Source organism: Paramisgurnus dabryanus, chromosome 5 (genome assembly GCF_030506205.2).
Source record: "Paramisgurnus dabryanus chromosome 5, PD_genome_1.1, whole genome shotgun sequence".
Lineage (NCBI taxonomy): Eukaryota > Metazoa > Chordata > Actinopteri > Cypriniformes > Cobitidae > Paramisgurnus > Paramisgurnus dabryanus.
This window is the reverse complement of record NC_133341.1, coordinates 1,206,305-1,232,939: the sequence shown is the minus strand read 5'-3', so window position 1 is coordinate 1,232,939 and position 26,635 is coordinate 1,206,305. Positions and strand designations below refer to the sequence as shown.

Sequence of the window (26,635 nt, the reverse complement as noted above, 5' to 3'; positions counted from 1 at the left end):
AAAGATTATTTGATAAAATTCACTTACTGGTTCAAATGAGTCAAGGTAAGGCATCACATTCTTGTTGTAGCAAGATTTATGCCAGAAACATGAGCAAACTAGACAGAATAGTAAATACAAGTTTAGATCCTGAGATTTGCTCTAAATTAGATCGTATCTACCAAAAGGGTTGGGAAATTAATAAATCAATAGAGATTGGTAACACATTACTGTACACATTAGAGTATCTTAGTTAAAACATGATACTTACTCTTACACTTTACACCAATCCATTTTAATGCAGAATACGGCCCACTACAGCTGGCACAATTATCCAAGCTTGACACGGTTGAAAGAATGATGTCATGTTTGCAAATCTGTTGAAAAAAATAATAACAATAACAAAATCTATTAAAAAATTGAATTAAAATGAATCTGATTAACCCATCTAAAGTGAAGTAAACTTCAAAAAGATGTTAAAAGTTTAACTAAAAGGTTTGGGGTTTAAATTAATTAAATATCATAACCAATGTAGGTTTTATCAGTAAATTATAAGTAAATATAACATCCAGTCTGACTGTAGTAAACTAAACCTCGATCTTCAACCAACCCCCACAACATGACATTTACAGTAAATATAAGGACATAAAACACGACACATATTCCAATCTGGCTGTAGTAACCCAAACCTGGATCTTCACCCAACCCCCACAACATGACATCAACAGTAAATATGAGGACATAAGACACATCACATATTCCAATCTGGCTGTAGTAACCCAAACCTGTATCTTCACCCAACCCCCACAACATGACATCAACAGTAAATATGAGGACATAAGACACATTACATATTCCAATCTGGCTGAGGTAACCCAAACCTGGATCTTCACCCAACCCCCACAACATGACATGAAGAGTAAATATGAGGACATAAAACACCACACATATTCCAATCTGGCTGTAGTAACCCAAACCTGTATCTTCACCCTACACCCACAACATGACATCTACAGTAAATATGAGGACATAAGACACATTACATATTCCAATCTGGCTGAAGTAACCCAAACCTGTATCTTCACCCAACCCCCACAACATGACATCAACAGTAAATATGAGGACATAAGACACATTACATATTCCAATCTGGCTGAAGTAACCCAAACTGTATCTTCACCCAACCCCCACAACATGACATGAAGAGTAAATATGAGGACATAAAACACCACACATATTCCAATCTGGCTGTAGTAACCCAAACCTGTATCTTCACCCAACCCCCACAACATGACATCAACAGTAAATATGAGGACATAAAACACCACACATATTCCAATCCGTAGTAACCCAAACCTGGATCTTCACCCAACCCCACAACATGACATCAACAGTAAATATGAGGACATAAAACACCACACATATTCCAATCTGGCTGTAGTAACCCAAACCTGTATCTTCACCCAACCCCCACAACATGACATTTACAGTAAATATGAGGACATAAGACACATTACATATTCCAATCTGGCTGTAGTAACCCAAACCTGTATCTTCACCCAACCCCCACAACATGACATCAACAGTAAATATGAGGACATAAAACACCACACATATTCCAATCTGGCTGTAGTAACCCAAACCTGTATCTTCACCCTACCCCCACAACATGACATCAACAGTAAATATGAGGACATAAAACATCACACATATTCCAATCTGGCTGTAGTAACCCAAACCTGGATCTTCACCCAACCCCACAACATGACATCAACAGTAAATATGAGGACATAAAACACCACACATATTCCAATCTGGCTGTAGTAACCCAAACCTGGATCTTCACCCAACCCCACAACATGACATCAACAGTAAATATGAGGACATAAAACACCACACATATTCCAATCTGGCTGTAGTAACCCAAACCTGTATCTTCACCCTACACCCACAACATGACATCTACAGTAAATATGAGGACATAAGACACATTACATATTCCAATCTGGCTGAAGTAACCCAAACCTGTATCTTCACCCAACCCCCACAACATGACATCAACAGTAAATATGAGGACATAAGACACATTACATATTCCAATCTGGCTGAAGTAACCCAAACTGTATCTTCACCCAACCCCCACAACATGACATGAAGAGTAAATATGAGGACATAAAACACCACACATATTCCAATCTGGCTGTAGTAACCCAAACCTGTATCTTCACCCAACCCCCACAACATGACATCAACAGTAAATATGAGGACATAAAACACCACACATATTCCAATCTGTAGTAACCCAAACCTGGATCTTCACCCAACCCCACAACATGACATCAACAGTAAATATGAGGACATAAAACACCACACATATTCCAATCTGGCTGTAGTAACCCAAACCTGTATCTTCACCCAACCCCCACAACATGACATTTACAGTAAATATGAGGACATAAGACACATTACATATTCCAATCTGGCTGTAGTAACCCAAACCTGGATCTTCACCCAACCCCCACAACATGACATCAACAGTAAATATGAGGACATAAAACACCACACATATTCCAATCTGGCTGTAGTAACCCAAACCTGTATCTTCACCCTACCCCCACAACATGACATCAACAGTAAATATGAGGACATAAAACACCACACATATTCCAATCTGGCTGTAGTAACCCAAACCTGGATCTTCACCCAACCCCACAACATGACATCAACAGTAAATATGAGGACATAAAACACCACACATATTCCAATCTGGCTGTAGTAACCCAAACCTGGATCTTCACCCAACCCCACAACATGACATCAACAGTAAATATGAGGACATAAAACACCACACATATTCCAATCTGGCTGTAGTAACCCAAACCTGTATCTTCACCCAACCCCCACAACATGACATTTACAGTAAATATGAGGACATAAGACACATTTATGGAAGAAAAATAATGACAAAAGTTTTTGAATTAAAATAGCCTGTTGAATTGTACTACCTGAAAAAAAATGCATTGTATTAACCGTACTTGAATTTTAATGCATTGTATTTTTATGTTTTTGAATTAAAACAGCCTGTTGAATTGTACTACCTGAAAAAAAATGCATTGTATTAACCGTGCTTGAATTTTAATGCATTGTATTTTTAGGTTTTGCATTTTTAAGGGCTGAAATTCAACATGCGTGTATATTTTCTGTATTAAAAATTCAATAGTCCACATTCACCTTTTAGATTTCACTTTAAAATATTCGGTCTGTTTAAAAATACAACGTAAAATATTCAGCAGGCAAGTTTCAGTCCATTTAAATTCGCGTCCAAAAATTCAAGTCCAAAAATTCAGTCGTACAGATTTCAACATTTAACATCCGGGAACTGCAGGAAAAGCAGTAGAGTACCGAGTATAATCTCATCTGCTGTTAATCGATCTGGCCAGCAGGTGGTGCACGTGTTCGCCAAAACTTTGTACATGTAAGATGATTTATCCAATGCAGTGATGAATGCAGGGCCGGCGCCACGAGGGGGCGTGAGGGGGCGTCGCCCCCTCACTGGCACTATCCCGCCCCCTCAGATCACCATTAATGTTGAATGGGATTTTAATGATAAAATGCGCTATTTAAAAATCACGTTTGCCTTGTGTATTGTCTTCCTAAAGTGAATTTTAAAGTCTAATTATTTAACAAAACAAAAAAAAACAAGTGTGCATGTATTCTACCGTGACACACGCCCACTCATGTGTAGCCTATAGGCTTGTTCGAATTCATCAGGCGAAGACGTCAAAATCCCGCGAGAGCGAGACGAAACAACACTTAGTATGATTTCTCGAATCGTTCTCGCGGTACTTTGACGTCATGTGGTTGTTGGTTCTTGCAGCCGCGCCTGAAGTTGAACAAGTTTGTGTTGATGACGGCTTGAGGCACGCCGACAATGAGCCCGCGTTCTGAGTCTCAGAGGGAAATCAAGATGTCGAAGTGGGAAGTTATATAAAAATTTACAGACAGGAGTGTGAGAGTGACACAGTGACAAGAAATATAAATGAACACAAAAAACCTAATACTTTTTAAAATAGCCTATTAAAACGGTTTAAATAAATTAAGCTACTAAATGCTTAAAATGAAGCTTCACTCTGAGCGAACACATACCTTGACGAAGGCTATTTGCCGATACGTTGGTTATAATAAATAATTTTTGCAAGTGAGTGTGCAGTCACTATTTTGTGTTATAAAATAAAGCTTCTAACATCATATTCTCTTCATACAAATCACTAAAAATATATTTTCGTTCTCACATATTTAAGTTAACTTACTAAATAAAGAAAGAAAAAGGGAATTGCTAGAATAATGTTTAAAATCAAGATGTCGAAGTGGGAAGTTATATAAAAATTTACAGACAGGAGTGTGAGAGTGACCTGGGCCTGCCCTGTAGCAATGGATATATGGAAATAGCATTGGAAGTTCTACAAAACGGACTCCGGATTGTCACACATCAATTAATGCCGTGGCGTGGATGAATTATCGGAGCATTTCAGGTGCAAAGATCCAAATGTTCGGCTGTCATTAAGTCAATTCGGGCACCATGAACTTCAGCCAGACTGTACATAGTTTTGAAAAGTTCAGATGTTCATGTTCTTCAGCATCCTTGCAAGTCAACGTACAACCAACAGCCTATTATTGTTCTGCATTTAACGTTAAAGGTAAGCCTGTACTATCTCTCTCTCTCACACACACCTGTTTATCAGGAGTAAATAGATAAAAACAGACATTGTTAAATTTATAATTAACGAATTTGAATTAGCCTACAGCATAGCTGTATATGTGAGTTATTGTCATTTTGCTATTGTGGTTCTCTAGCTGCTTAATCGCTAGCTTATGGTGCATTACTTGTGGCAGTTAAAATAACTACGTTATATGATCAAATTGAACCAAAATGTTGATAAAATGTTGCGTTTGGACCGTTTTTGGGCTGAAAACCATCAACTCTATTTGCCAACACTGCCCCCCACCATTACGTAAAATTTATTTCTACCTCTGGGTCTGAACTTCAAATGAGTAGTGTTGTGCTAATATGTAACGTTAGGTATGCGTTTTATTTTTGTTGTTGTATTGTTCAGAGCTCTGTACGTTGCTATAGCTGTAGTTTTTGTGGTTGTATTACAGAGATGTTTGTTTATAACACTTTAAAACTTAATGTACCAAACCTATGTATTTTCTAGCTGGGGCAATTATATGCATTCATGTGATCGCCCCCTCTGGTATTTTAGACGCCCCCTCATCAGCGCTCGGCTGGCGTCGGCACTGGATGAATGTTGGCTTTTATGTTCAGTTTTAGTAGAACAACTGTAATACACTCATACAGAGAGTGTATTGTTTGGTTATGTTATTGACAGGATACTAAACGGTTTTTAAATGCCATATAAATTAAATAGGGCCTTTCTGCCTGCTATTGGCTTCGTTTTCTCAAAAGCTAAGTTGATTGTAGATTTTATTGGTGGCAATCTACCATCTTCTTATGCCTACGAGAAACGGACACGTTTTTGTAATTCGTCACCTCAGTTTATAAACCATACTCGGATTATTGAACTGTTCAAGTTACAAATCGTGCGCGCGGATTAATAAACCATACGCACAATTAAACAATCAGTGCTCTCAGATTTTCAATCCATATCCACAAATTCATAAACAATAAATAAACCGTGCACACGCTTTCGCAATGGTTTTGCAAACTGAGTCCACTACCGCAGAGGTCCCCAACCACCGGGTCGTGGACAAGTTGCCACCGGTCGCAAGAACATCCTGAAAAAATGTGTATAATAGCTACGTTATAGTTTAATCAGGTGTTTTGTCCTTTACGAGCCGACTTCAAATAACATATCAATCCACTTCTATACAGGGCCGCGCTCTCTCTTTTTCTTTGTCTCTCTCTCTCTCTCTCTCTCTCTCTACAAGCGCATCGGCGATCACATTGCTGTCATATTAAGGCCGTAGCCAGGATTTTTCAAATACCGAGGACAACCCCTACATTTTTTTTTTATTATTTATATTTTTTCCATATTACAGAATAATAATAAACACGTCCAAACTACAATAGCACAAATGTAACTGTGTCTGTGAGAATTTTTGTTGGTGACTAAAAGCATCCAAAAAAATCAATGGTTACATTTCATCATCTGAAGTCACCCTTTCAGTGGCGGATGCAGAACGTGACATATGGGTGGGCATGGATTAAGTCCGGGTGGACCTGAATCTATGGGTGTCACTTTTGAATAAGAAACTATAACAAGTCTATAAAATTCGTCAAAACTTCAGGAATCACAAGCGTATTGGTGAGATCACCCGAACTGCACGTCACATTTTTGACATTATTGATATACTTTAAATTGTAATGCAACATGACATTAATTAAGCCTTTTTGGTTAAAAAAATTATTGGGCTGTCATATAGCCTACAAAAAAGAACCTGCACACAGTGACAAGAAATATAAATGAACACAAAAAACCTAATACTTTTTAAAATAGCCTATTAAAACGGTTTAAATAAATTAAGCTACTAAATGCTTAAAATGAAGCTTCACTCTGAGCGAACACATACCTTGACGAAGGCTATTTGCCGATACGTTGGTTATAATAAATAATTTTTGCAAGTGAGTGTGCAGTCACTATTTTGTGTTATAAAATAAAGCTTCTAACATCATATTCTCTTCATACAAATCACTAAAAATATATTTTCGTTCTCACATATTTAAGTTAACTTACTAAATAAAGAAAGAAAAAGGGAATTGCTAGAATAATGTTTGACTCTGAGGTTAAACGAAATGACAAATAAATAAACATTTAATATACTTTTTGATGACCATAAGAAGCGGGTACTCGTAAAGAGCGGAGCCGAGGAGCGCGCATTTCAGACGTGAACACGAAAGGAATAATGGGTTTAGTTATGCTTTCACTTCATTTCCTGACAGTTTCACTTGTTAGTGGGGATAGTAATAACTAACAAGATGACACCGAATTACATACAATATAATTACCTAACTAAATCTGAGAGAATGCAAACCCATTACAATATTTTTTCCTCCGACGGGCAGGGCGCAGATACATCTTTGTAGCCCGACAGGAATTCGCCATAGCCCCGGGACAGTTAGACATGGATACAACTTCATATGGTGTATTTTACCTATTGCATGTTATGTTAAAAACAGTAAAATTATAAGTAAGCCTGATAACTATTTAAAAACTATTATAAAGAAGTTGAATGTTGCGTTATATGGTTCTAATGAAAAAAATATTCCCGAGCAGCTTTCAGCCATGATCACTTTGAGAACTTTTTTTGCAAGCAAGTGGAAAACGTATTTTGAATAACAATAAATATGTGCTGCGCGCTTTCCTCTCAATAACATAAACACACAACAAATATGACAGCGGGGTAAAAAATAGAAAGGAAACATCTGATCACAGTGATGTTGTTTGATAGCCTACCAGCTCTCTAACTCAGCACTAAGTCACGCCATGTTTATTGCTACACTTTATACAATATAGTCTATTGCTTTTAGCAACAAATAGCCTATCATAACAACCTATAAGCCTACTGTGTAATTGAGACATTCATTTAAGAAATGCATTAAAAGCAGAAAGAATAGGCTGCGGAAATATAGTGGGTTCACTATAATCCACACCACAGACGTTCTTGGTTTGCTTCTTATTTATTAAATCGAGGCAATTGTTTGATTAAACATTGATTAATATTAAGATACAATTTATACAAAACGAAATTCACTTTAAAGAAAGTCTTTCTACAAAACAAACCTATGCAGGGCTCGCAAAATCGCTACCCCGACGTCCCGAGTATTTTTTTTTTTTTTTCATTTCTGATTGGGCGGGCCAGCTGTCAATCTCCGCGCCTGCCTGCAATTAGTTTCATTTGCGATATCAAATGAATGTCTTCATTTTATTCATAAAGTCATACCTTTGCAATTCTTTGATCGATTGTGTTTTAGAAGTACTGTATGCTTGAACTCTAATGACAGCAATGTGATCGCCGATGCGCTGGTAGAGAGAGAGAGAGAGAGAGAGAGAGAGAGAGAGAGAGAGAGAGAGAGAGAGAGAGAGAGAAAGAAAGAAAATGAGAGAGCGCGGCCCTGTATAGAAGTGGATTGATATGTTATTTGAAGTCGGCTCGTAAAGGACAAAACACCTGATTAAACTATAACGTAGCTATTATACACATTTTTTCAGGATGTTCTTGCGACCGGTGGCAACTTGTCCACGACCCGGTGGTTGGGGACCTCTGCGGTAGTGGACTCAGTTTGCAAAACCATTGCGAAAGCGTGTGCACTGTTTATTTATTGTTTATGAATTTGTGGATATGGATTGAAAATCTGAGAGCACTGATTGTTTAATTGTGCGTATGGTTTATTAATCCGCGCGCACGATTTGTAACTTGAACAGTTCAATAATCCGAGTATGGTTTATGAACTGAGGTGACGAATTACAAAAACGTGTCCGTTTCTCGTAGGCATAAGAAGATGGTAGATTGCCACCAATAAAATCTACAATCAACTTAGCTTTTGAGAAACGAAGCCAATAGCAGGCAGAAAGGCCCTATTTAATTTATATGGCATTTAAAAACCGTTTAGTATCCTGTCAATAACATAACCAAACAATACACTCTCTGTATGAGTGTATTACAGTTGTTCTACTAAAACTGAACATAAAAGCCAACATTCATCACTGCAGTGGATAAATCACCTTACATGTACAAAGTTTTGGCGAACACGTGCACCACCTGCTGGCCAGATCGATTAACAGCAGATGAGATTATACTCGGTACTCTACTGCTTTTCCTGCAGTTCCCGGATGTTAAATGTTGAAATCTGTACGACTGAATTTTTGTACTTGAATTTTTGGACGCGAATTTAAATGGACTGAAACTTGCCTGCTGAATATTTTACGTTGTATTTTTAAACACACCGAATATTTTAAAGTGAAATCTAAAAGGTGAATGTGGACTATTGAATTTTTAATACAGAAAATATACACGCATGTTGAATTTCAGCCCTTAAAAATGCAAAACCTAAAAATACAATGCATTAAAATTCAAGCACGCTTAATACAATCCATTTTTTTTCAGGTAGTACAATTCAACAGGCTGTTTTAATTCAAAAACATAAAAATACAATGCATTAAAATTCAAGTACGGTTAATACAATGCATTTTTTTCAGGTAGTACAATTCAACAGGCTATTTTAATTCAAAAACTTTTGTCATTATTTTTCTTCCATACACATTACATATTCCAATCTGGCTGTAGTAACCCAAACCTGGATCTTCACCCTACCCCCACAACATGACATCAACAGTAAATATGAGGACATAAGACACATTACATATTCCAATCTGGCTGTAGTAACCCAAACCTGTATCTTCACCCAACCCCCACAACATGACATCAACAGTAAATATGAGGACATAAGACACATTACATATTCCAATCTGGCTGAAGTAACCCAAACTGTATCTTCACCCAACCCCCACAACATGACATTAAGAGTAAATATGAGGACATAAAACACCACACATATTCCAATCTGGCTGTAGTAACCCAAACCTGTATCTTCACCCTACCCCCACAACATGACAACTACAGTAAATATGAGGACATAAAACACCACACATATTCCAATCTGGCTGTAGTAACCCAAACCTGTATCTTCACCCAACCCCAACAACATGACATCAACAGTAAATATGAGGACATAAAACACCACACATATTCCAATCTGGCTGTAGTAACCCAAACCTGTATCTTCACCCAACCCCCACAACATGACATTTACAGTAAATATGAGGACATAAGACACATTACATATTCCAATCTGGCTGTAGTAACCCAAACCTGTATCTTCACCCAACCCCCACAACATGACATCAACAGTAAATATGAGGACATAAAACACCACACATATTCCAATCTGGCTGTAGTAACCCAAACCTGTATCTTCACCCTACCCCCACAACATGACATCAACAGTAAATATGAGGACATAAGACACATTACATATTCCAATCTGGCTGAAGTAACCCAAACTGTATCTTCACCCAACCCCCACAACATGACATTAAGAGTAAATATGAGGACATAAAACACCACACATATTCCAATCTGGCTGTAGTAACCCAAAACTGGATCTTCACCCAACCCCACAACATGACATCAACAGTAAATATGAGGACATAAAACACCACACATATTCCAATCTGGCTGTAGTAACCCAAACCTGTATCTTCACCCAACCCCCACAACATGACATTTACAGTAAATATGAGGACATAAGACACATTACATATTCCAATCTGGCTGTAGTAACCCAAACCTGGATCTTCACCCAACCCCCACAACATGACATCAACAGTAAATATGAGGACATAAAACACCACACATATTCCAATCTGGCTGTAGTAACCCAAACCTGTATCTTCACCCTACCCCCACAACATGACATCAACAGTAAATATGAGGACATAAAACACCACACATATTCCAATCTGGCTGTAGTAACCCAAACCTGGATCTTCACCCAACCCCACAACATGACATCAACAGTAAATATGAGGACATAAAACACCACACATATTCCAATCTGGCTGTAGTAACCCAAACCTGTATCTTCACCCAACCCCCACAACATGACATTTACAGTAAATATGAGGACATAAGACACATTACATATTCCAATCTGGCTGTAGTAACCCAAACCTGGATCTTCACCCTACCCCCACAACATGACATCAACAGTAAATATGAGGACATAAGACACATTACATATTCCAATCTGGCTGTAGTAACCCAAACCTGTATCTTCACCCAACCCCCACAACATGACATCAACAGTAAATATGAGGACATAAGACACATTACATATTCCAATCTGGCTGAAGTAACCCAAACTGTATCTTCACCCAACCCCCACAACATGACAACTACAGTAAATATGAGGACATAAAACACCACACATATTCCAATCTGGCTGTAGTAACCCAAACCTGTATCTTCACCCTACCCCCACAACATGACATCAACAGTAAATATGAGGACATAAAACACCACACATATTCCAATCTGTAGTAACCCAAACCTGGATCTTCACCCAACCCCACAACATGACATCAACAGTAAATATGAGGACATAAAACACCACACATATTCCAATCTGGCTGTAGTAACCCAAACCTGTATCTTCACCCAACCCCCACAACATGACATTTACAGTAAATATGAGGACATAAGACACATTACATATTCCAATCTGGCTGTAGTAACCCAAACCTGTATCTTCACCCAACCCCCACAACATGACATCAACAGTAAATATGAGGACATAAAACACCACACATATTCCAATCTGGCTGTAGTAACCCAAACCTGTATCTTCACCCTACCCCCACAACATGACATCAACAGTAAATATGAGGACATAAAACACCACACATATTCCAATCTGGCTGTAGTAACCCAAACCTGGATCTTCACCCAACCCCACAACATGACATCAACAGTAAATATGAGGACATAAAACACCACACATATTCCAATCTGGCTGTAGTAACCCAAACCTGGATCTTCACCCAACCCCACAACATGACATCAACAGTAAATATGAGGACATAAAACACCACACATATTCCAATCTGGCTGTAGTAACCCAAACCTGTATCTTCACCCAACCCCCACAACATGACATTTACAGTAAATATGAGGACATAAGACACATTACATATTCCAATCTGGCTGTAGTAACCCAAACCTGGATCTTCACCCAACCCCCACAACATGACGTCAACAGTAAATATGAGGACATAAAACACCACACATATTCCAATCTGGCTGAGGTAACCCAAACCTGGATCTTCACCCAACCCCCACAACATGACATGAAGAGTAAATATGAGAACATAAAACACCACACATATTCCAATCTGGCTGTAGTAACCCAAACCTGTATCTTCACCCTACACCCACAACATGACATCTACAGTAAATATGAGGACATAAGACACATTACATATTCCAATCTGGCTGAAGTAACCCAAACCTGTATCTTCACCCAACCCCCACAACATGACATCAACAGTAAATATGAGGACATAAGACACATTACATATTCCAATCTGGCTGAAGTAACCCAAACTGTATCTTCACCCAACCCCCACAACATGACATCAACAGTAAATATGAGAACATAAAACACCACACATATTCCAATCTGTAGTAACCCAAACCTGGATCTTCACCCAACCCCACAACATGACATCAACAGTAAATATGAGGACATAAAACACCACACATATTCCAATCTGTAGTAACCCAAACCTGGATCTTCACCCAACCCCACAACATGACATCAACAGTAAATATGAGGACATAAAACACCACACATATTCCAATCTGGCTGTAGTAACCCAAACCTGTATCTTCACCCAACCCCCACAACATGACATTTACAGTAAATATGAGGACATAAAACACCACACATATTCCAATCTGTAGTAACCCAAACCTGGATCTTCACCCAACCCCACAACATGACATCAACAGTAAATATGAGGACATAAAACACCACACATATTCCAATCTGTAGTAACCCAAACCTGGATCTTCACCCAACCCCACAACATGACATCAACAGTAAATATGAGGACATAAAACACCACACATATTCCAATCTGGCTGTAGTAACCCAAACCTGTATCTTCACCCAACCCCCACAACATGACATTTACAGTAAATATGAGGACATAAGACACATTACATATTCCAATCTGGCTGTAGTAACCCAAACCTGGATCTTCACCCAACCCCACAACATGACATCAACAGTAAATATGAGGACATAAAACACCACACATATTCCAATCTGGCTGTAGTAACCCAAACCTGTATCTTCACCCAACCCCCACAACATGACATTTAAAGTAAATATGAGGACATAAGACACATTACATATTCCAATCTGGCTGTAGTAACCCAAACCTGGATCTTCACCCTACCCCCACAACATGACATCAACAGTAAATATGAGGACATAAGACACCACACATATTCCAATCTGGCTGAAGTAACCCAAACTGTATCTTCACCCAACCCCCACAACATGACATCAACAGTAAATATGAGGACATAAAACACCACACATATTCCAATCTGGCTGTAGTAACCCAAACCTGTATCTTCACCCAACCCCCACAACATGACATTTACAGTAAATATGAGGACATAAGACACATTACATATTCCAATCTGGCTGTAGTAACCCAAACCTGTATCTTCACCCAACCCCCACAACATGACATCAACAGTAAATATGAGGACATAAAACACCACACATATTCCAATCTGGCTGTAGTAACCCAAACCTGGATCTTCACCCAACCCCCACAACATGACATCAACAGTAAATATGAGGACATAAAACACCACACATATTCCAATCTGGCTGTAGTAACCCAAACCTGTATCTTCACCCTACCCCCACAACATGACATCAACAGTAAATATGAGGACATAAAACACCACACATATTCCAATCTGGCTGTAGTAACCCAAACCTGGATCTTCACCCAACCCCCACAACATGACATCAACAGTAAATATGAGGACATAAAACACCACACACATTCCAATCTGGCTGTAGTAACCCAAACCTGTATCTTCACCCAACCCCCACAACATGACATGAAGAGTAAATATGAGGACATAAAACACCACACATATTCCAATCTGGCTGTAGTAACCCAAACCTGTATCTTCACCCAACCCCCACAACATGACATTTACAGTAAATATGAGGACATAAAACACCACACATATTCCAATCTGGCTGTAGTAACCCAAACCTGGATCTCTACCCAATGATTCATTTTTCATAAACACTCACCGGCTGTGATGTTTTACGCCCATCTCCACGGACGAATGAGTCAGGTTCTTTAGTCTCTGAAGTTACCTTTGTAGATTAACAACGAAGTATTAACAAATTAAGTTCTCAACACGATTGATAAACCATTTAACAGAAACCTGTGTGTTTGAATGAGAATATATAGATTAAATGATTCACTTTTCATAAACACTCACCGGCTGTGATGTTTTACGCCCATCTCCACGGACAAATGAGTCAGGTTCTTTAGTCTCTGAAGTTACCTGTTCAGATTAACAAACAAAGAAATAACAAATTAAATTCTCAACACGATTGATAAACCATTTTAACAGAAACCTGTGTGTTTGAATGAGAATATATAGATTAAATGATTCACTTTTCATAAACACTCACCGGCTGTGATGTTTTACGCCCATCTCCACGGACAAATGAGTCAGGTTCTTTAGTCTCTGAAGTTACCTGTTCAGATTAACAAAGAAAGTAATAACAAATTAAATTCTCAACACGATTGATAAACCATTTTAACAAAAACCTGTGTGTTTGAATGAGAATATATAGATTAAATGATTCACTTTTCATAAACACTCACCGGCTGTGATGTTTTACGCCCATCTCCACGGACGAATGAGTCAGGTTCTTTAGTCTCTGAAGTTACCTGTTCAGATTAACAAACAAAGTAATAACAAATTAAATTCTCAACACGATTGATAAACCATTTAACAGAAACCTGTGTGTTTGAATGAGAATATATAGATTAAATGATTCACTTTTCCTAAACACTCACCGGTTGTAATGTTTTACGCCCATCTCCACGGACGAATGAGTCAGGTTCTTTAGTCTCTGAAGTTACCTTTGTAGATTAACAACGAAGTATTAACAAATTAAATTCTCAACACGATTGATAAACCATTTAACAGAAACCTGTGTGTTTGAATGAGAATATATATATTAAATGATTCACTTTTCATAAACACTCACCGGCTGTGATGTTTTATGCCCATCTCCACAGACGAATGAGTCAGGTTCTTCAGTCTCTGAAGTTACCTTTGTAGATTAACAACGAAGTATTAACAAATTAAGTTCTCAACACGATTGATAAACCATTTTAACAGAAACCTGTGTGTTTGAATGAGAATATATAGATTAAATGATTCACTTTTCATAAACACTCACCGGCTGTGATGTTTTACGCCCATCTCCACGGACGAATGAGTCAGGTTCTTTAGTCTCCGAAGTTACCTGTGCAGATTAACAAACAAAGTATTAACAAATTAAATTCTCAACATGATTGATAAACCATTTTAACAGAAACCTGTGTGTTTGAATGAGAATATATAGATTAAATGATTCACTTTTCATAAACACTCACCGGCTGTGATTTTTTACTCCCATCTCCACGGACAAATGAGGCAGGTTCTTCAGTCTCAGAAGTTACCTTTGTAGATTAACAACGAAGTATTAACAAATTAAATTCTCAACACGATTGATAATCCATTTAACAGAAACCTGTGTGTTTGAATGAGAATATATAGATTAAATGATTCACTTTTCATAAACACTCACCGGCTGTGATGTTTTACGCCCATCTCCACGGACGAATGAGTCAGGTTCCCTTTCAGTCGGTCACTACGACGTCACGTCGTGACCGACGAATTGGGAACTCGCTTAGAGAGACCAATCTGCTTCGAATACTACTAAAACGCCAATGAACTTGGCATTGAGATATTTGCATAATGCTGGCGCCGCCCCGCCAGGTGCGTATATAAGCAGCAGGTGCAAATAAGGAAATTAGCTTTTAATCGCTTCGAAAGCCGGCAGTATCTGCTACTGAGAAGCTACTCTACTCTGGTGGGATTCGATTGCTGAAGTTGGTTGGACTAGCAGTACCACAGCGGACGCTTCGCTTAATTCCACGACTCTACATCTTTATTTTGTTTTGAGTTTAGTGTGTGCGTTGCCTTTCCCTGTGCGCATCATCAACTGAGCATCTGAGTGAATTTCCCTAAAAGAGTGATACGAGAGAGCTTTGTGCCTTGTTAAAGGCAGCCACTCTCTCGTATATCCGGACATCAGCGTCCTTTTCAGGATGGCTTTTCGTCCGTGCGATCTTGGGTGCGGCAAATACATGGGTCCGAAGGACGGTCACGAGCGTTGTCTTTCGTGTTTGGGCATCGAGCACGCAGAGGCAGCGTTCGCTGGGGGTAAGTGTTCTCACTGCGAGAACATGTCCCTTGTGGATTTGCGCAGACGGTTGTCTTTCCTCCGGGAAAAACGCAACCCTCGTCATGCGAGTGCTGAACGCCGCCACGGTGCGGCTGTGAAGCTCTCTAAGGACGACCTGCGCATCACTGTGCTGAGCCGAGCAGGGGATTCGTCCTCAGGCTCTCAGCCTCCTCATCCACAGCCGGTTGATGTGCCGATGGAGACTTCAGCGTCGTGTTCTACGATGTCTCTAGAATCCATCGTGCCGCCCTCCGGGTCCACCGACGCCGCAGCATCCGAGGGTGGGCCTCCTCCCCCTGACGTGGACCCCGACGCCCTTCCTCCCTCTGGTCGGGTTGGGACGCCGGAGTTCGATCCAGAGATGGTGGCCGTGCTCGCTCGAGCGGCGGAGACCGTAGGGTTAGAGTGGGTTCCCCCCCCTCAGCCCGAACCGTCCCGCCTGGATGATTGGTTCTTTGGAGCTGCCCGGGTTTCACAACCCTCTCCACCGGTGCCTTTCTTCCCCGAGGTGCACGAGGAGCTGACTAGAACCTGGAAGTCGCCGTTTTCCACGAGATTACGGCCGTTTCAGCCCTCCCCCCTCACCTCCCTCACCAGCGGAGCCGCTAAGGGTTATACGGGGATCCCTCCCGTGGAGCGTGCTGTCGCGATGCAGCTGTGTCCGGCACACGCTCCCTCTTGGAAGGACCGCCCAACCCTCCCCTCTCGTGCCTGCAGACAGTCCTCCGGTTTAACGGGCGCTGCCCACCAGGCATGTGGAGAGGCGGCTTCAGCCCTGCACGCTATGGCGTTGCTGCAGGTTCACCAAGCGAAGGCCTTGAGGGATCTGCACGAGGGAGGACACGACTCGCCTGTCCTTTCGGAGCTCCGGGCTGCCACTGATCTGGCTCTTCGCGCTACGAAGGTGACAGCGCAGGCAATCGGTCGTGCCATGTCCACGATGGTGGTCCAGGAACGCCACTTATGGCTATGTCTGGCGGACATGTCGGATGCGGAGAAGAACAAGTTCTTGGACGCTCCAGTGTCCCAGGCTGGCCTATTCGGTGAGTCGGTGGAGTCCTTCGCCCAGCAGTTCTCCGCCGCCCAGAAGCAGACAGAGGCGATCGCTCAGATCATGCCCCGGCGCAAGCGACCTGCATCTCGCCCTCCAGCGCCGGCGGGCCCGTCTGCTCCTCGCCGAGGGCGCCCTGCGGCGGCTGCCTCCGCCCCCCCCACTAGAACATCTTCCAGGCCACGGAGGGGGAACAGCCGTCGACAGCCCGCCCCGCCCGCCCCACCCGCTTCCCGTGGTAAACGGAAATCGAAGCGGCCCTGAGACGGGCGACCTGGATTTGGATGGGATCACTCTACGGGAGACGGTGACGGCATCGCTCCCTCCACCGGTAGAGGGCCGGATGGAGAATCTTTGGTTTCGTTTTGTTTCTGTTCCGCCGGCTTCTCAGCCGGCACCCACAAAACCACAAAAAGAGTGCATTCCTATTCCTTCTCCAGGTCTCCAGAGGATCGAGAGAGATGTGAGCGGGCATCTACATGCTCTTCCTCCCTCTCCTCTATCGCCAGCGGGTGTTCTGAGGAGTTCCAGCTCTCCGCTGAGGAGACGGGACCACCAGCACCCTCTTCGGAGTCTGTGCTCTCCGCTGAGGAGACCAGACGACCGTCACCCTCAGCGGGCTCAGGTCAGTGTCACACACACACATACTGTAGATACTTATGCTGTCCCAGCAGACGTACCGGCAGTACCACCTGTCCCGCTCCGCCGCCCCCCCGCGGGTACCCCGGTAGTGCCGTTAATTCCCCTCGTACGGTCCCTGGGGGCTTGGCTTCAGCTTCCCAGCCCGTCTCGTTGGGTTTTACGCACTGTCCGCCTCGGTTACGAAATACAATTCAACCGGCACACACCCAAATTCTCGGGCATTCGTTTCACCACGGTGAAAGCGTCCGATGCACATGTACTGCGTGCAGAGGTCGAAGTCCTGCTGGCGAAGGACGCGATCGAGCCGGTCCCTCCAACCGAGATGAGATCGGGCTTCTACAGCCCGTATTTTATAGTACCCAAAAAGGGCGGGGGGTTACGACCGATCTTGGATTTGCGCGTTCTGAACAAATCTCTGCAGAGGAGGTCTTTCAGGATGATAACACCGAAGCAAATATTCAATTCAATTCGCCCCCAAGATTGGTTTGCGGCTATAGACCTGAAAGACGCGTACTTTCATGTGTCCATTCTCCCTCGTCACAGACCGTTTCTCCGGTTTGCATTCGAGGGACGGGCATACCAGTACAAAGTTTTACCGTTCGGGCTATCCCTCTCTCCCCGTGTGTTCACGAAAGTAGTGGAGGCGGCGTTAAAACCCCTCAGAGAGAGCGGCGTTCGCATATTGGCTTACCTCGACGATTGGCTTATAATAGCGCATTCTCGACGGACGCTTTGCGAACACAGAGATTTAACGCTTCGGCATCTCGCCCGTTTGGGTCTTCGGGTCAACTGGGAAAAGAGCAAACTCTGCCCCACGCAGAGGATCTCTTTTCTCGGGATGGAACTGGACTCGATCGATTTATCGGCGCGTTTGACAGAAGAGCGCGTCCAGTCAATTCTGACTTGCCTCGGTTCATTCCGAGGGAAGAATGCGGTCCCGCTGAAACAATTTCAAAAGCTCCTGGGGCATATGGCAGCAGCAGCGGCCGTGACACCGCTCGGGCTGCTCCATATGAGACCGCTTCAGCGTTGGCTTCACGATCGAGTCCCGAGGAGAGCGTGGCGCGCCGGCATCCATCGTGTAACCATTACACCTGCGTGTCGCCTAACATTCCCCCCGTGGTCGGACCCCGCGTTTCTCAGGTCCGGTGTGTCCATGAGACAGATCGCTCGGCATGCTGTTGTACACACAGATGCGTCCGACACGGGCTGGGGTGCCACGTACGACGAGCTTACGGCTTCAGGGGTGTGGACAGCACCCCAGTTGCACTGGCATATCAATTGCCGAGAGTTGTGGGCAGTATATCTGGGACTTGTACGCTTCGCTACGGAGCTGCGAGGGAAGGATGTACTAGTACGCACCGACAACACTGCGACCGTTGCGTATATCAACCGTCAAGGCGGTTTGCGCTCCCGTCACCTGTCGCATCTCGCTCGTCATCTCCTCCTTTGGAGTCAGAAGCATCTGAGGTCCCTTCGTGCCATTCACATTCCGGGCTCGCTCAATACAGCAGCGGACGCGCTTTCTCGAGCTGCGCGCCCCGGCGAATGGCGACTCCACCCCCAGACGGTCCAGCTAATTTGGAAGAAGTTCGGTCGTGCGCAGATAGATCTGTTTGCGTCGCCGGACGATACCCACTGTCGCCTATTTTATTCACTAACCGAGGGCAGCCTCGGCGTGGACGCATTGGCACACAGCTGGCCTCGGGGGATGCGCAAATACGCATTACCCCAGTGAGCTTAATCGCACAGACACTGTGCAAGGTCAGGCAGGACGAGGAGAGCCTTTTACTGATCGCCCCATATTGGACGAGCAAGAATTGGTTTCCAGAGTTAATGCTCCTCGCGACAGCCCCTCCCTGGCGGATTCCCCTGAGGAAGGACCTTCTTTCTCAAGGAGGGGGCACATTATGGCACCCGCGCCCCGACCTGTGGGATCTCCATGTGTGGTCGTTGAGCGCGCGCAAGGTTTAAGTGATTTACCACAAGCGGTATCTAACACAATCAACGCGGCACGAGCTCCGTCTACGAGACGGGCTTACGCGTTTAAATGGAACCTTTTCGTCACCTGGTGCTCTTCGCAACGCGAGGACCCCAGAGAATGCCCTATTAACACCGTGCTTTTATATCTTCAACATAGGTTAGACGGTAGGCTGTCACCCTCCACCATTAAAGTTGATATCGCTGCTATTTCTGCTCATCACTCAATTATCAACGGCAGAACAGTTGGCCAGCATGATTTGGTTGTTAGATTTCTAAGAGGCGCTCGTAGGCTAAACCCCTCGCGCCCTCCTTCTATTCCTCCCTGGGACCTGTCCATGGTGCTGAAAGCCCTTCAGGCCCCCCCGTTCGAGCCTTTGCAGTCTGTGAGTCTGAAGCTTTTATCAATGAAAGCTCTGACCCTGCTAGCATTGGCCTCAGTGAAGAGAGTAGGGGATTTACATGCATTCTCTGTTGACGACTCGTGCCTTCAGTTTGGTCCTGCTGCCTCAAGCGTAACATTGAGGCCCAGACCAGGCTACGTGCCCAAAGTTCCCACTACTCCTTTCAGAGATCAAGTGGTGAGCTTGCAAGCGCTGCCTCCGGAGGACGCAGACCCAACCATGGCTTTGTTGTGCCCCGTACGCGCACTGCGACTCTACGTGGATCGCACGCAAAGCCTCAGGACCTCAGACCAGCTCTTTGTTTGTTATGGTGGCCAGCAGAAAGGGAAAGCTGTCACTAAGCAGAGGATGTCTCATTGGATAGTTGATACTATCGCCCTGGCTTATAATCTTCAGGGTATTCCTTGCCCCTTTAATTTGAGAGCACACTCCACACGGAGCGTTGCCTCATCTTGGGCTCTAGCTCGTGGTTCCTCGCTAACAGACATCTGTAGAGCTGCTGGTTGGGCGACACCTAATACGTTCATTAGATTTTACAGTGTTCGTATTGAGCCTGTATCCTCTCGTGTTCTTTCCTCACCAGGGGGAGCACGGAGAACAGTCTCACAGGTCGGCTTGCAGCCTCCAACTGATGCTTCATAACTGTGTCAGTATGGAAGGCCTTCAGAACAAAAATGCGTAATGGTTTGAATTGTTCTTCCTCCGCTGCCTTGGCAGCCTTTGTTGCGGAGCATTGGCTGTCAGCCTTTCACTAGCTGTATCCTCGCGAACCTACGTGTCTGGCTCGGGCTCCACATTGTGTCCCACCGGGTTCCTTTGTGAGTATTTTTCCGTGGGGTTAATCCTACCAGCCCACGTTTCCCTTAGCAGAGCACTGCTTTGCTTACACAGCCACGGCTGTCATTTTTACCTCAACTACGGTTGACTTTCGCCCACCATTAGCCCTTAAGACGGGTGGTGGCTTCCGCAGCGTTCCTATCCCGCTCAGGTAGGGCGCTTCCCAGTCGCTGGCACTTCTGTGGGGTTAAAGGAACATCTAGTGCCCGGCCTTCTGCCTTAAAACCTACCTCCTCCTCCTTAAGTGGAACCGGAGGGCTTTTACGCAGTCACTGGAAGAGGTCAGCCCCTAGTGGCGTTTTGATAGGGATTCCCAATTCGTGGGTCACGACGTGACGTCGTAGTGACCGACTGAAAGGGAACGTCTCGGTTACGGATGTAACCCTCGTTCCCTGAAGGAGGGAACGGAGACGTCACGTCCCGTCGCCACAGGTGCTGCCACCTGCTGTTACGGCCGGTCACACTTTCCGGCTTTCTCAGCGAAAAAGAAGCTAATTTCCTTATTTGCACCTGCTGCTTATATACGCACCTGGCGGGGCGGCGCCAGCATTATGCAAATATCTCAATGCCAAGTTCATTGGCGTTTTAGTAGTATTCGAAGCAGATTGGTCTCTCTAAGCGAGTTCCCAATTCGTCGGTCACGACGTGACGTCTCCGTTCCCTCCTTCAGGGAACGAGGGTTACATCCGTAACCGAGACGTTCTTCAGTCTCTGAAGTTCCCTTTGTAGATTAACAACGAAGTATTAACAAATTAAATTCTCAACACGATTGATAAACCATTTTAACAGAAACCTGTGTGTTTGAATGAGAATATATAGATTAAATGATTCACTTTTCATAAACACTCACCGGCTGTAATGTTTTACGCCCATCTCCACGAACGAATGAGGCAGGTTCTTCAGTCTCTGAAGTTACCTTTGTAGATTAACAACGAAGTATTAACAAATTAAGTTCTCAACACGATTGATAAACCATTTTAACAGAAACCTGTGTGTTTGAATGAGAATATATAGATTAAATGATTCACTTTTCATAAACACTCACCGGCTGTGATGTTTTACGCCCATCTCCACGGATGAATGAGTCAGGTTCTTTAGTCTCTGAAGTTACCTGTTCAGATTAACAAACAAAGTAATAACAAATTAAATTCTCAACATGATTGATAAACCATTTTAACAGAAACCTGTGTGTTTGAATGAGAATATATAGATTAAATGATTCACTTTTCCTAAACACTCACCGGCTGTAATGTTTTACGCCCATCTCCACGGACGAATGAGTCAGGTTCTTCAGTCTCAGAAGTTACCTTTGTAGATTAACAACGAAGTATTAACAAATTAAATTCTCAACACGATTGATAAACCATTTAACAGAAACCTGTGTGTTTGAATGAGAATATATAAATTAAATGATTCACTTTTCATAAACACTCACCGGCTGTGATGTTTTACGCCCATCTCCACGGACGAATGAGTCAGGTTCTTTAGTCTCCGAAGTTACCTGTGCAGATTAACAAACAAAGTATTAACAAATTAAATTCTCAACACGATTGATAAACCATTTTAACAGAAACCTGTGTGTTTGAATGAGAATATATAGATTTAATGATTCACTTTTCATAAACACTCACCGGCTGTGATGTTTTACACCCATCTCCACGGACGAATGAGTCAGGTTCTTCAGTCTCTGAAGTTACCTTTGTAGATTAACAACGAAGTATTAACAAATTAAGTTCTCAACACGATTGATAAACCATTTTAACAGAAACCTGTGTGTTTGAATGAGAATATATAGATTAAATGATTCACTTTTTATAAACACTCACCGGCTGTGATGTTTTACGCCCATCTCCACGGACGAATGAGTCAGGTTCTTTAGTCTCTGAAGTTACCTGTTCAGATTAACAAACAAAGTAATAACAAATTAAATTCTCAACATGATTGATAAACCATTTTAACAGAAACCTGTGTGTTTGAATGAGAATATATAGATTAAATGATTCACTTTTCCTAAACACTCACCGGCTGTGATGTTTTATGCCCATCTCCACGGACGAATGAGGCAGGTTCTTCAGTCTCTGAAGTTACCTTTGTAGATTAACAACGAAGTATTAACAAATTAAGTTCTCAACACGATTGATAAACCATTTTAACAGAAACCTGTGTGTTTGAATGAGAATATATAGATTAAATGATTCACTTTTCATAAACACTCACCGGCTGTAATGTTTTACGCCCATCTCCACGGACGAATGAGTCAGGTTCTTCAGTCTCAGAAGTAACCTTTGTAGATTAACAACGAAGTATTAACAAATTAAATTCTCAACACGATTGATAAACCATTTAACATAAACCTGTGTGTTTGAATGAGAATATATAGATTAAATGATTCACTTTTCATAAACACTCACCGGCTGTGATGTTTTACGCCCATCTCCACGGACGAATGAGTCAGGTTCTTTAGTCTCCGAAGTTACCTGTGCAGATTAACAAACAAAGTATTAACAAATTAAATTCTCAACTTGAATTGATAAACCATTTTAACAGAAACCTGTGTGTTTGAATGAGAATATATAGATTAAATGATTCACTTTTCATAAACACTCACCGGCTGTGATGTTTTACGCCCATCTCCACGGACGAATGAGGCAGGTTCTTCAGTCTCTGAAGTTACCTTTGTAGATTAACAACGAAGTATTAACAAATTAAGTTCTCAACACGATTGATAAACCATTTTAACAGAAACTTGTGTGTGATTCACTTTTCATAAACACTCACCGGCTGTGATGTTTTATGCCCACCTCCAGGGACGAATGAGGCAGGTTCTTTAGTCTCTGAAGTTACCTGTTCAGATTAACAAACAAAGTAATAACAAATTAAATTCTCAACATGATTGATAAACCATTTTAACAGAAACCTGTGTGTTTGAATGAGAATATATAGATTAAATGATTCACTTTTCCTAAACACTCACCGGCTGTAATGTTTTACGCCCATCTCCACGGACGAATGAGTCAGGTTCTTCAGTCTCAGAAGTTACCTTTGTAGATTAACAACGAAGTATTAACAAATTAAATTCTCAACACGATTGATAAACCATTTAACAGAAACCTGTGTGTTTGAATGAGAATATATAAATTAAATGATTCACTTTTCATAAACACTCACCGGCTGTGATGTTTTACGCCCATCTCCACGGACGAATGAGTCAGGTTCTTTAGTCTCCGAAGTTACCTGTGCAGATTAACAAACAAAGTATTAACAAATTAAATTCTCAACACGATTGATAAACCATTTTAACAGAAACCTGTGTGTTTGAATGAGAATATATAGATTTAATGATTCACTTTTCATAAACACTCACCGGCTGTGATGTTTTACACCCATCTCCACGGACGAATGAGTCAGGTTCTTCAGTCTCTGAAGTTACCTTTGTAGATTAACAACGAAGTATTAACAAATTAAGTTCTCAACACGATTGATAAACCATTTTAACAGAAACCTGTGTGTTTGAATGAGAATATATAGATTAAATGATTCACTTTTTATAAACACTCACCGGCTGTGATGTTTTACGCCCATCTCCACGGACGAATGAGTCAGGTTCTTTAGTCTCTGAAGTTACCTGTTCAGATTAACAAACAAAGTAATAACAAATTAAATTCTCAACATGATTGATAAACCATTTTAACAGAAACCTGTGTGTTTGAATGAGAATATATAGATTAAATGATTCACTTTTCCTAAACACTCACCGGCTGTGATGTTTTATGCCCATCTCCACGGACGAATGAGGCAGGTTCTTCAGTCTCTGAAGTTACCTTTGTAGATTAACAACGAAGTATTAACAAATTAAGTTCTCAACACGATTGATAAACCATTTTAACAGAAACCTGTGTGTTTGAATGAGAATATATAGATTAAATGATTCACTTTTCATAAACACTCACCGGCTGTAATGTTTTACGCCCATCTCCACGGACGAATGAGTCAGGTTCTTCAGTCTCAGAAGTAACCTTTGTAGATTAACAACGAAGTATTAACAAATTAAATTCTCAACACGATTGATAAACCATTTAACATAAACCTGTGTGTTTGAATGAGAATATATAGATTAAATGATTCACTTTTCATAAACACTCACCGGCTGTGATGTTTTACGCCCATCTCCACGGACGAATGAGTCAGGTTCTTTAGTCTCCGAAGTTACCTGTGCAGATTAACAAACAAAGTATTAACAAATTAAATTCTCAACTTGAATTGATAAACCATTTTAACAGAAACCTGTGTGTTTGAATGAGAATATATAGATTAAATGATTCACTTTTCATAAACACTCACCGGCTGTGATGTTTTACGCCCATCTCCACGGACGAATGAGGCAGGTTCTTCAGTCTCTGAAGTTACCTTTGTAGATTAACAACGAAGTATTAACAAATTAAGTTCTCAACACGATTGATAAACCATTTTAACAGAAACTTGTGTGTGATTCACTTTTCATAAACACTCACCGGCTGTGATGTTTTATGCCCACCTCCAGGGACGAATGAGGCAGGTTCTTCAGTCTCCGAAGTTACCTGTGTAGATTAACAACAAAGTATACTAAAGTATCACAAATTTACAACATGATTAAAGCTTATGTTTGAATAATTGTTTAGAGCAAAATAACATTGAAGAAATAACTGTTATCTATACCTGGTGTCTCCATGGCCATTCAGAATCCCCATAGTTATAACAGATTTCTTCCCCAGGACTAATGTCCTTTCTAGCAAATAAACACAAATGGGGCTTTTTGTCCACTGTGATAATTTTCAATTTGCTGTTGGGGTTCACGTGATCATCATTCACAAGACGTCCTAAAGATCCATCTTCTTTGGCAGCATCAACCCTGAAACATTCAAAAAACATAATGCTACTATAACTTAAGTTATAATAACAGATTCAATTACACACCACATAAATGCAAGTCAGTAGTTTTCTATAACTGTTGCTATTACTTGCAGTAATACAGTTTGACTTATAACAGTATATTCATAAGACATTGTACATTAAATAAAACCATATACATACCATAATTGTTTTCCATTAAAACGGAATTCAAATAAAAACACTTCGAGTGAACTGTCATATAATTTGAGTCTTCTTTCATATTCCTCTTTTTTTATGACCTCTCCTCGGTATTCAAGGAGAAAATCTCCTCTATGAAAGTGAGAAGTGGTGAACACTCCCCGACCTAACAAAGAATTAGTCTGATTAGTCACAGAAAAGTTTTAACTAAAGATTTAGAGCATGGTTGAAAATCCATGACTTAACCATAGGTCTGTGTTACTTACTGTACCTTTGAATGAATTGATATATTTTGCTACAAATCCAGCATTGTCTTTACACATTGATGCATAATATACTGCCTCATCTTCTGGTTTTTTTTTACATCTCCTGGGCCTTATTCCTGCCATTTTCTACAAAGGTCCAGAAAAGCAAGTCATTTTTTTTGTGATTTATTGTTTTATACCTTAAGAACATAATTAATAACCCATAGTGATCTATAGGCTCAAACTAAGTAAAATTACAACATTAAAGTAATCATACAGT

At 41.7% G+C, this 26,635-nt stretch overlaps 1 protein-coding gene across 1 annotated transcript in view; it reads right to left on the bottom strand.

The window, feature by feature from the left end:
* LOC135774092 (uncharacterized) overlaps positions 1-25,407 on the bottom strand; it is a 28,651-nt gene extending 3,244 nt beyond the window's left edge. The window contains exons 1-27 of the mRNA XM_065283973.2: positions 25,402-25,407; positions 25,188-25,253; positions 24,994-25,059; positions 24,799-24,864; positions 24,603-24,668; positions 24,408-24,473; positions 24,212-24,277; positions 23,822-23,887; positions 23,652-23,717; positions 23,455-23,520; positions 23,261-23,326; positions 23,066-23,131; positions 22,870-22,935; positions 22,675-22,740; positions 22,479-22,544; positions 22,089-22,154; positions 21,894-21,959; positions 15,276-15,341; positions 15,080-15,145; positions 14,885-14,950; positions 14,691-14,756; positions 14,496-14,561; positions 14,300-14,365; positions 14,104-14,169; positions 13,910-13,975; positions 251-356; positions 28-98 (exon numbers count right to left, since the gene is read on the bottom strand). Of these exons, the coding sequence (XP_065140045.2) occupies positions 28-98; positions 251-356; positions 13,910-13,975; positions 14,104-14,169; positions 14,300-14,365; positions 14,496-14,561; positions 14,691-14,756; positions 14,885-14,950; positions 15,080-15,145; positions 15,276-15,341; positions 21,894-21,959; positions 22,089-22,154; positions 22,479-22,544; positions 22,675-22,740; positions 22,870-22,935; positions 23,066-23,131; positions 23,261-23,326; positions 23,455-23,520; positions 23,652-23,717; positions 23,822-23,887; positions 24,212-24,277; positions 24,408-24,473; positions 24,603-24,668; positions 24,799-24,864; positions 24,994-25,059; positions 25,188-25,253; positions 25,402-25,407 (1,767 nt within the window). The remainder of the gene's footprint in view (positions 1-27; positions 99-250; positions 357-13,909; positions 13,976-14,103; positions 14,170-14,299; positions 14,366-14,495; positions 14,562-14,690; positions 14,757-14,884; positions 14,951-15,079; positions 15,146-15,275; positions 15,342-21,893; positions 21,960-22,088; positions 22,155-22,478; positions 22,545-22,674; positions 22,741-22,869; positions 22,936-23,065; positions 23,132-23,260; positions 23,327-23,454; positions 23,521-23,651; positions 23,718-23,821; positions 23,888-24,211; positions 24,278-24,407; positions 24,474-24,602; positions 24,669-24,798; positions 24,865-24,993; positions 25,060-25,187; positions 25,254-25,401) is intronic.
* Between the last annotated feature and the right edge of the window lie 1,228 nt (positions 25,408-26,635).